This window comes from Humulus lupulus, chromosome 3, assembly GCF_963169125.1.
Source record: "Humulus lupulus chromosome 3, drHumLupu1.1, whole genome shotgun sequence".
In the NCBI taxonomy this organism is placed as follows: Eukaryota; Viridiplantae; Streptophyta; class Magnoliopsida; order Rosales; family Cannabaceae; genus Humulus; species Humulus lupulus.
In genome coordinates, this window is record NC_084795.1 from 138987268 (window position 1) to 138999098 (window position 11831).

At 32.7% G+C, this 11831-nt stretch overlaps 1 protein-coding gene across 4 annotated transcripts in view; it reads right to left on the reverse strand.

Annotated features, from left to right (window-relative positions):
- The window catches only part of LOC133823176 (uncharacterized), a 33160-nt gene extending 23738 nt beyond the window's left edge, over window positions 1–9422 (reverse strand). For 2 of the 4 annotated variants that reach the window (XR_009888168.1, XR_009888167.1), the window contains exons 1-3: window positions 8954–9420; window positions 8133–8189; window positions 7179–7350 (exon numbers count right to left, since the gene is read on the reverse strand). Coding sequence is in view for 1 of the 4 variants with exons in the window: in XM_062255794.1 (XP_062111778.1) it covers window positions 8133–8189; window positions 8954–9196 (300 nt within the window). In the remaining 3 variants the exon portion in view is untranslated. Of the gene's footprint in view, window positions 1–7178; window positions 7364–8132; window positions 8190–8953 lie in introns of all 4 variants that reach the window. The other 2 variants (XR_009888169.1, XM_062255794.1) reach the window with 2 other exon arrangements.
- Window positions 9423–11831: the final 2409 nt, after the last annotated feature.

An 11831-nucleotide genomic window follows, 5' to 3' on the forward strand; every position in this document is an offset into this window, starting at 1 on the left:
ATCATTCTACATGAATATCCTTTATCGATGGTTGAGCATAGTGGTTTTATAGACTATTCAAATACTATTTGCCCTATGTTTAAAATGTTGTCAAGGAATACAATTAGGTCTGATATTTTGAAAATGTACAAGGTTGAGAAGGAAAAATGTAGCCAAATTTTGGAGAAGAATATAGGTAGAATAGCTATAACCACTGATATGTGGACTACTAATCATCAAAAGAGGGGATATATGACTGTGACAGCTCATTTCATAGATGACTCTTGGAAGTTGCATAGTAGGATTATAAGTTTTAAGTATGTACCATGCCCACATGATGCTATAACACTTACTAATACATTGAGTTCGTGTCTATCTGAATGGAATATTGAAGACAAGATTAGTACAGTGACTGTGGATAATTGTACAACTAACGATGCAATGATTCCACTTTTGAAGGAAAAATTTAATTCTAACTATTTCATTTTAAAAGGAAAGCTACTTCGCATGCGTTGTTGTGCGCATATTTTGAATCTTATTGTCAAGGATGGCTTGTCTGTTATTGGTGATAGCATTGACAAGATTCGAGACAGTGTTGCTTATTGGTCGGGCACACCAAAGAGGTATGAGAAATTTGAGGACACTGCTCGTTCTCTTGAAGTGACATGTACTAAAAAGTTATCACTTGATTGTCAAACAAGGTGGAATTCAACATACTTGATGCTCAACATAGCTTTATTGTACAATAGAGTATTTGAACGATTAAAACTACGTGATTCAAGGTATGTTAGATATGCCCCATCAGAAGATGATTGGATTAGAGCTCAAAAATTGTGTGACAAGTTGGAAGTGTTTCATGAGGTGACAGGGTTGTTTTCTGGAACCAAGTATCCTACAGCTAATCTTTTTTTCCCAAAGATGTGTCAAATTAAAATGAGAATTAAAGCATGGATGACAGTAGATGAGCCCTTTACTAGGGACATGGCAACTCAAGTGATGTCTAAGTTTCAAAAGTATTGGGAAGAGATTCATGGGCTTATGACTGTGGCAGTTGTTTTGGATCCAAGATATAAATTTATGTTGATCGAATATTATTTTCCTACCATTTATGAAAATGATCAATATGAGATTGAAATTGAGAAGATCCGCAAGCTTTGTTATGAGCTACTAGAAGAGTACAGTTCTAAGTTTCCTAATCTTAGAGAAAGAAGTCAACAAATGGATAGTGTATCAGCATCTTCTCAAACACAAATAGATGATCTATCTAACTTTGACACATATGTTAGAGTTGCATATGGTGTAGAGAATGTGAAGTCAGAGTTCGAACTCTATTTGGAAGAGAAATTGATACCTAAGACTGATGAGTTCTTTGATATATGCAATTATTGGAAAGTAACAGGACTCAAATATCCTGTGTTGAATATGATTGCCAAAGATATATTTGCTGTGCCTATTAGCACCGTTGCTTTGGAATCTACATTTAGTACTGGCGGTAGACATGTGGGTTCACTCCGAGCGAGACTTCATCCTTTTACATTAGAAGCATTGATATGCACTCAAAATTGGTTGGTAAATGACAAAAAAGGTAAATATACTTATCTTTTTATATATATATATATAAATTCATATTTTATTGTATTATTTCAATATTAATTTTTTTTTTATTTTCTTTTCAGAAGCAACTCCACTAGTCACCATGAATGATGAAGATAATGATGTAGAACCAACTATGGTACTTAATTAAGTTTTTATAAGTCATCAAATAAATTATTAACTTCTATTATTAATACATATATTTTTTTTATAGGAGTCATACATAGTTGATCTTGATGATTAAGGTAGCAGGTCAATAAAGAAGAAAAAAGTCATTTGATTCGTGCTATGTTGCATATGATAGTTTTATTTTACTTTGTTCTCTTGAAAAACTCTCATTATACTAGGCGAATTCTTGATTTAAATGATGATATAATGATATGATTTAATACAATTCTCTCATGTTACTTGTATATATGCATAATATGTAAAATTGACATTTTATATGTGGTTTAGAATATCCTTAATTTTAAATAGACTTTAGGTGTAAGATTTATAAAAAAACTTATTCTATAACTACTCTATGAAAGAATTGTAAATATTGAAAAATATATTTTATTTAATTCATTCTTATTCTTGTAATTATTTTTGTAAATTATAATATAAAAAATAAAATAAAATATTTGAAAGTGTAGTTGACAAGAAGTGTAAAAAATAAGGATTGCAATAAAAAAAATATTTAAGTTTAAGAATAATTCTAAAATTATAATTTAATGTTTCTTAAAAAAAAATGCAAATGGGGCGGGGCAAACCCGCCCCGATTAAGAAGGGGCGGGGCGACCCACCCCACTCCAAGAAACTAATCGGGGCGGGGCAAAATGTTGAAGTTATTTAAGAAACTGAAAATTCATGACACTATCGATAAAATTCATGTACCTGCAAGTACTTGGCATTCTAGCTAACTCTAAGCATACACAAGAAAGCATCAATTGGCAATCTAGTTGCATCATAACTAATAGGCACTAATATTTGCTCTTTCTCTATGTTAAGAAGATTTAATACCTTATAGAAAATTGGGGCAGAAGCTTGCTATGTCTACAATAGCTCTTGATTTGTCTATACTAATGTGTGAGCCCTCATCTTATTCTCTTGTTCTTTAAATCTTGTTTTCTATTGTATACTAAAAATGAGTTTCATGCAACTTTGTTGAAAAATTTCTTGTGGCGTCTTAAAATCATTTAAATACACGTTAGAGCAAAAAATCTACTAAAATTAAAAAAAATAAAGCAAGTTTTTTGTTTCAGCATCAAATATCAAAAATGTCTTTCATGCAACTTTCTTGAAAAATTTCTTGTGGTATCTTAAAATCACTTAAATACACATGTTAGAGCAAACAAACTACTGAAAATTCAAAAATTCAAAAAATATGTCAAGTTTCAGCATAATCAAACTAAAAAAAATCAATACACATAGGGAGTATTGTGTGACATTTGTTTATAGTAGAAACACAATTCTAGAAAGAGTTCAGTTATGGCATGACTTATCTTGCCTTAAGTTTCCAGTTGCACCTTGGTTAATGTCAGGGGATTTCAACTCAGTTTTTGATTGTGATGATAGACTTGGGGGTCATCCAGTTTCTGCAGCTAAAATGGTTGATGCTCAAAGGTGGAAAGCTTTAGGTTTGGCTGATGAACTTAGGTCGATTGGTTCTCATTATACTTGGACTAATAATAACCAAACTAATGGAGCAAGAATTTACTCTAAATTAGACCGTATTTTTAAGAATGAAGAGTGGATTGATCTTTTCCCTGAATCGGTTGCTGTTATAAAATGGGACATCTTTTCAGATCATTGTTACTATCTTATTAAGGCAATACAGGAGGTAAATACTGGTTTTAAGCCTTTTAGATTCTTTAACATGTGGATTGAACATGAAAGTTTCAAACCTACTGATATACAAAGTTGGAACAAGCCAGTATCTGCTCAGGGGTTAGATAGAGTTATGGTGAAGCTTAAGAGACTAATCCATGTTCTGAGACAATTTAATAAGAATGAGATTGGAGATGTTGATCGCAAATTTCAGGTAGCTAAGGAAAATTACAATCAAGCTCAGGTCCAACTTCAGCAAGCTCCTCACTCTGCTGAGTTTCAAGCTGAGGAACAGAAAGTATTTGGTAATCTGGTTCAGCATTCCAAATTTTATGACAGTTACCTTAAACAAAGAAGCAAAGTCAATTGGCTCAGATTTGGGGACGATAATACAGCATATTTTCATGCTTGTTTGAAACAGCGAAAGGAAGTACATCGAATAACCTCTTTTGTTACTGATAATGGTCAGATAGTTGAGAATTATGAGGAGGTTGTGGCTCACTTTTTACTTCATTTTAGGAGTGTTTTGGGCAGCCAAAGTAAGACTTCGGGCTCTATTCATAAGGATTGTTTTATACATGGTAGTATCCTTTCTTTAGAGCATCAGCTGGTGTTAATAAAACCATTTACTAAGAAGGATATAAAAAATGCTATGTTTAGCATTGGTTCAATCAAGAGTCCGGGTCCGGATGGTTATGGTTCGGGTTTTTTCAGAGCAATGTGGAATGAGATTGGTGATGATATATCAAATGCAATTTTGGGTTTTTTTCAACAGGGTACTCTTCCTAAAGGCCTAAATAATGCTATGTTGTCATTGATTCCTAAAGTTGCGAATCCAACTACGGCGGTGGATTATAGGCCCATAGCTTGCTGCAATACATTGTATAAATGTATTTCAAAGATGATTTGTGGTTAGATTAAATGTGATCCTTCCACTGTTAATCCACCAAAATCAAGGAGCTTTTGTTAGGGATAGACTTTTAGCTCATAACATCCTTATTTTTCAGGATATCCTTAAAGAGTATAAGAGGAAGCATATTTCTCCTAGATGTATGATGAAAGTTGATCTAAGTAAGGCTTATGACTCAATTGATTGGCATTGTTTTGAGGATATTCTTGCAGCCTTTTGTTTCCCGAGTCAGCTTATTAATTGGATTATGATTTGTTTAAAAGATTCGTCATATTCAATGTTGACGAATGGTAGAGTGCAAGGCTGCTTTACTAGTAGGAAGGGGCTGAGACAAGGGGACCCGATATCCCCTCTGTTATTTGTTCTTGTTATGGAGTATTTTACTATGCTACTCATTCAAGCTACTCAGAATAAGGATTTTAAATTTCATCCTAGATGTAAAAAGATGAGTTTGGTGAGCCTGTGTTTTGCAGATGACTTGGTGCTTTTTTGCAAGGGCAATAATGCTTCTGTTCAGGTTATACAAGATTGTTTTCAATCATTTAGTGATGTTTCTGGTTTAACAGCCAATTTGGAGAAGTCCCGAGTGTATTTTGGAGGTTTGAATGAGACAGAGACCAAAGAAATTCTGAAGGATCTTCATTATGCTGAAGGTGAATTCCCTCTAAAATACCTTGGAGTTCCACTGAGACCTACAAAGTGGAAAGCAGGGGACTGTGCTAATATAATAAAGAAGATTCATTTGAAATTACATCATTGGTCCAGTAGACATTTATCCTTTGCTGGAAAAGCTCAACTTATACATTCTGTTTTATTGGGAATTAGAGCTTTTTGGATGAGTATTTTCCTTCTCCCAAAGAGTGTTATTAGTGAGATTGATCACATTTGCAGGAAGTTTCTTTGGGGGACCAACAGTCGGAATGAAAATAGAAGCAAACTTCATCTCACAGCTTGGGATCAAGCTTGCCTTCCTAAGCATTTGGGGGTATTGGATTTAAGGAAGGGGCCAAGTGGAATATGGTGCTACTAGCTAAATATATCTGGGCTGTTTCTACTAAACGGGATATTCTTTGGTGAAATGGATAGATGCCATTTATCTTAAAGAGCAAACTATTTGGGATTACAAACTTCAGTCAGATGTGAGCTGGTATTGGCGTAAGCTAATTAAGCTGAAATCTGTCATCAATGGTGAGATGTTGGACAAAGCAACTATGAACAACAAGATGAATACCAGCAAACTTTATGTTCAGTTGGTTAACAAGGAAAGAGCTCTTTTTGCTCATGTTGTTTGGTGTAATCTGACCTTGCCCAAGCATTAGTTTATACTTTGGCAAGCTACTTTGAGGCATTTGTTAACCAGAGACAACTTTTAAAATGTCATATGCAGCTGCCTTCTGACCTGTGTCCTACTTGCGAATTGCAGCAGGAGTGCCATGAACATCTGTTCTTTCAATGCCAATTCTCTCAACTGGTGAGATGTCGAGTTGCTGAATGGCTGGGCTGGGATATCTGGCCAGTTCATTTTAAAGGCTGGGTTGATTGGATGGTGGGGAAGCCGAAGGGTATTCAGCAAAAAGTTTTAGCAGCTGGTTTAACAGCTTCAGTATATTTGATCTGGTGGAACAGGAACCATTGTTTGTTTAATTTCTGTTCTTAATCTGTTAACAAAGTTGTTTCTCTGTTGCAAAATTGCTTGAAAGCTAGAATTGATAATTTGTCTAGAGCTAAGTTGAAAAGCAAAGATGTAACTTTCCTTGAGAAAATTAATCTCATGTAATCCTCGGCTTGAGGGACCTTTTTGAGCTTGTCTTTGTATTTGGTTTGTGTTTCAATATAATTCTTTTTTCATCAAAAAAAAATCTAAAAAAAATCAGATTGTATACTAAAAATGAGACTCGTGCAAGTTTCTTGAAAAATTTCTTTTGTGACATTTTAAAATTATTCAAATACACTTGTTAGAGCAAACAAACGGCTAAAAACTCAAAAATCCAAAAAATATGGCAAGTTATCTAGTTTCAGCATAATAAAGTTAAAAAAAATCATATTGAATACAAAAAATGAGTTCCATGCAACTTTTAAAAAAAATATATGTTGTGGCATCTTAAAATCATTTAAATACACTGGTTAGAGCAAACAAACCACTCAAAAATCCAAAAAAGATGGCAAGTTTTCAAGTTTCAGCATAAAAAAGTTAAAAAAATCATATTGAATAACAAAAATGAGTTTCATGCAACTTTTATAAAAAATTCTTTTGTGGCAACTTAAAATCATTTAAATACACTTGTTAGAGCAAGCAAACCACTTAAAACCTAAAGATCCAAAAAAATATGGAAAGATTTCAAGTTTCAGCATAATGAAATAAAAAAATCATATTGTATACCAAAAATGAGTTTCGTGAGAGTTTCTTACAAAATTCTTTTGTAGCAATTATTTAAATACACATGCTAGAGCAAACAAACCACTGAAAATTAAAAAAATTAAAAATAAAAAAGGCAAGTATTCAAGTTTCAGCATAACGAAACTAATAAAATAAGATTAGTGCATTGAATGAGGGCACATCAGCTGCATTTGAAAACAAAATGATGTAAAATAAAAAATTAAACCAATTGGACTTGCTGCAGCAGGGGATCCGTAAAAAAATTAAACAATATAAGCTTCAAAAATAATAACAAAAAAATTAAAAAAGGAAAAACTATTGATAAAGAAAACACAAGTCAAAATTAGAATCTATATTCATATTAAACAGAACTAAAATCAAAATCAAACTCAGGATAATCAGAACTTAGATCATAAAAATCAAAGAAAAAATTATTGCAGATTCTTTATTTTACCAAATGTAAAAACATGAGGCTAAAAATTACTTGATCGTTGAAAGAAGCTTGCTTACCAAAAATCTCTCTCATGAAGAACTTCTTATCTGAAATCATCTTCCTTCTAGAATTACTATGTTGAAATTTGAAGAGGCAGTATAAGCTTCTATAATTGATGCTACCAACACCTTCTCTTTTGTACAGCTTCTTAACTTAGTGATATGTCTCAAATAGAGAATAGGAAATAACCTTTGCACATGAACTGATGCTAATAAGATGATTACCTTCTAAAATGAACTTAGTACAACTACAGACACTTACAACTTATATTTGACTATCCTATCTAAATTTGTAAATAGGTAAAAAAAAATCAATAGGAATGATATCTTAAATGGAGAGAGCGCAGAAATGTTCACATCCAAAACTCTAGATCAATAACATATACAACAAAAACAAAGCAAATTATAAGAGTCTGACATGAACTATCCAATAATATTGTTCGTATAACAATTAATAAAAATTATATATGTTTTATAACTATTTTAATAATTATTAATAAGCATGGTCATATATATCTGCTACATGAAATGGAAATATCTATTATGGTTTGAAATATTTATTTTATGCTAATAAAATTAAATTGATTAGGAAAAGCAAACTAAAAATTATGTCTATATAATATTATTAATTACTAAAAATAAGAACTGCCTAGTAGAAATAGTAAGCAAGTCTTCATTACAGATTTGTGTGTGCTTTATTGTTAATTAGATTGTATATTTTTTTTTAATTTGTTCTCATTTCTTTTAACAGGGAAAACATCTATGCAACGCACACAAGGAAAGCCTAGTTGACACGAGACATATTCAATGTTCAAATATCAAATAGAGAAATGCCTCACTTAAGAAATAATATATGGTACTCTGGTACATTCATAAAACAGAAGAACATGAGCTGCTATTATATATTAAATTATTCCAAACATACAAATTACTATTATGAATCTTTCTCAAGTCCAATATACTCTCTCATACCTGCTTAGGCCTCAACACCCACAAGAGAACAAAATAGTCCTTATTAGAGTATGTATTCTGTAAAAAAAAAGTAAAAAATAATAACATCAATCCAATGATGATCAAACAAAATTTCATTACAAATTTACATATTATGATGAAAGCTATCTAATCAGGGTTTTTCTAAATTTATTATTTATACTAAAAATTCAAAAATCAATATAATAATTACGACTCTAACTGATAGCAAGTAACCTAGAATCTGCATCTCTAATGGTGAAACAGCGAAAATTCACATCAGATCTACAACAAATGCGACGTGGTAGCATACTCATATATACTCTAAATCAAATTTTATACACATCAAAGCATAAAGCTTTCAGACTATATACACATTGTAGTTTCAATAAAATAACAACAATGATCTTAAAAATTAAATTTAATAAAAGGGTCAAACTGAGTGGCAATAAAAGAAGATAATCCTCTGAAAAAGGGGCACTGGTTTTGAAGAAGAAGCTATGGGAAAAAAAGACCTAGCGAAGCAAGATAGGCGAAGCCGTTGAAATATCTCGTCTTCTGTAGGATCTTGAGAAGGGTTCATCAAGTATATGAGTACAAATATTGATAGAAAATCAAAGCGAGAAGCTATCCGAAAAGAAGCAAGAGAAGACCATATCCCTAGGTGGCTGGTAAACACAAATTTGTCTACAAAACTAAGCCAAAACAAAATATATATCTCAATTTTTTATCAAGAAAAATATTATTTACATATGTAATATGTATATATATATATATATAGAATGAGATCTGTATACAGAATCAAAGTTGCAAGTTAACTTTACCAAAGAGAGGTCAAGACGAGAGAGGGTTTCTGCCTGTAATGTGTGTGGCCGATGGGGTGGATAGCGACGCCGTGGGATTATGGAACCGCCGAGTGAGCCGTCGCAGTGGGGTGAAGACCGGAGAGTCGATGGGAGGGAGTGGGACCGTCTGACCGTGGGTGGAGGAGAGCTGTGACGTGCGTGGGAGGGTGGAGAGAGAGCGCCGCCACTGAGAATGGGAGAAGAACGTACAGGGCTGAGCATTGGTCGTGTTAGGATGTCATAATCGGGTTAGCAAAAGTGATCCGTAACTTGCCTAATTAAGAAAAAATTTTAACTGTCCAATAATTTGGGCAGGTTGGTTGGGTTAACCTGCCCAAACCGAAATTGTATTTTTTATGGGCGGGTTGGTCGAGTCAATCCACCAAAACAAAAGTGGTATTTTTTTTTTTTACATTTTTGTCTTTTAGATACTAGTACTAATGATGTGAAGTTTATCTTTTTAAGGTTAAAACAATATTTTAAATTTATAGTAAAAAAATTAAAACAAAACTTAATTAATTTATATATTTATTTGAATATATTAAAAATAATAAATTTTTAATTGGGCGGGTTGGGATATATTGGGCGGGTTGATAATTATTTTCAACCCGCCCAATGTAACAATTGGGCGGTTTAAATTTTAGTCGGTTTATTCGGGTTGCGTTTTTTGGCGGTTTTTTCGGATTGGTTTGGGCGGATTATTCGGGTTGGGCGGGTTGTAAAAATTTCTGCACAGCCCTAGAACGAAGTCTGAGAGTGAGTCATGAGAGGGGAGGTTGGGTGGCGTTATGGTTAAGTTTAGGTTCTTTCTTTATTTTGTGAAGAGAAATGTCCCAAAAGTAAAGGAAGGAGGGCACCTTTTTTTTAACGTCAATTATTTGGCACCATTTTTTTCTCTATTTATGATGGCGTTTTTTCAATAATGTCCAAATCCTATGTTATTAAAATAGTTATTTCTTGTAGCATCAAGTTCTTCGGCAAGAAAGTTTAGTTTGTATAAAAACTCAAGGCTTGTGTATCCCAATTTCATTTCATTATAGTAGCTTCAAGTATTTCTATTGAGAAAACTATGAATAAAGATTTTTGGACAACAAATGCACATTTGTGTCAAGTCTTGCAACTTTTGTATTTCACATAAAATCATAGTTTAGTGATTTTATGTTTTAAGAGTTGTTCTTCAAGAAATGTCAACTCTACACTTTGATCTTTTTGTGTTTATATAATTTGTGTTTACTATCATTAAAGTTAGATTACTTGTATCTTTTGTTTTGAGTTGTAACACAAAACTAAGGTTGCTTATAGCCTAACTGTAACGTCTCAATTTCCCTAATAAGGTTTAGTACATTGATTATGGGACCAGGAGTGTCATAATTGAATTATTATGTGATTACATTGATGATTATTTGAATTATGTGAGTTATATTATAATATGACTATGTTTGCATGTTTAGGTGTGTTAAGCATACATTTGGGTCCGTTTCTTATTAGAATGGCATTTTCGTAATTTTGATCCGTTGAGGGCATAGTTGTATATATATGTGTATATTAATTGAGACCACATTATTATATGGATATATTTGAGTTGTTCGACATGAGGCGATCCTAGCGAGCAAAGTAGCGGTTTAGTCACAACAGGGTCAAATACCCAACTCGGGGTGAGCCTAGGGGTATTTTGGTAATTTAGTACATTACCGGGATTTATCGAGTAATGAGAAATTATTTGGTGATTATTTGAGGATGTTAGAAGGAACGGGAATTATGAGGCGTTGGTTGAGATTAGTGGAAAATGTGGCAAATGACTAATTGTCCTTGGGGGCATTAGAGAATAAGCTAATGGGCAAGAGGTATTTTAGTCATTCACTTGCCTAGAGGAGTGATATACTCAGCCAATTAAGAACCTAGTAGAACAAAAGAAACACTCGCAGCTCAACACCTTGTTGGGGTTTTATGTCCTAATTAAAACTCAAATTCTTTGTAATCTCATTTTATTATCAATAAAAGAATATAAATCATTTTTTTGACTTGGTCAATCACTTTGCTCACATGTTTTATTTTCATGATTATTTGTTTAATATAAACTTCTATTAAATCCCGAGCATATAGCTAATCTTATTTATAGTGACGTAATCACAGTGGAATATAAATATGATTATATGTTCAAAATAAGTTAGTCCTAAGATTAGTCAGTGAACAGGATTTACACTGACTTGCCAATCTACGATATGATCTACTTACACATTACAGTGTTATGTTCTTTCCAGAACATTAGCAAAGTAGATAAGATCGGATGTATTTGTTACATCGGACTGGACCGATATTGACAGTTGATAAGATAAGTAAACATACCGTTATTATCTATTCTAGTCATATCATATAGTTGACCATAGGTCAATTCAATCTCAATTATGAGTGGTTAGTATTCTAACTGATTGTATTATTTGAGTTTTTTGACTTGTTCGTTACCAGCTTACCCTACGGACTAGCCCATACTTACATCTTGGGAACTCGGTAATTGAGTGGGAGTGTTAATCATAGATATGAACATCTATAGCTTCTGATGAAGAAGTGAAACGATGGTTTCCTTTTAGTTTGGTTCAATGTGTTAAATGATAGAGATCTCATTTTAGTAATTAAATTAATTTACTGAAATATCATTTACAAGGAACTAAGTTTTTAAGGATAAAATACAATGAGGGGTAAAACGGTATTTTAGTCCTATCTCATTGTAGACCGTCTATAGAGGATTGAGTGACAATTATGGTTGTAACAATGGATAATTAATAGTGTATCTATATTTGTTATAGAGCGTTCTATGAATTCAAGAGTGCAATTCCGAGTCTATAGTGGAGTCACGATG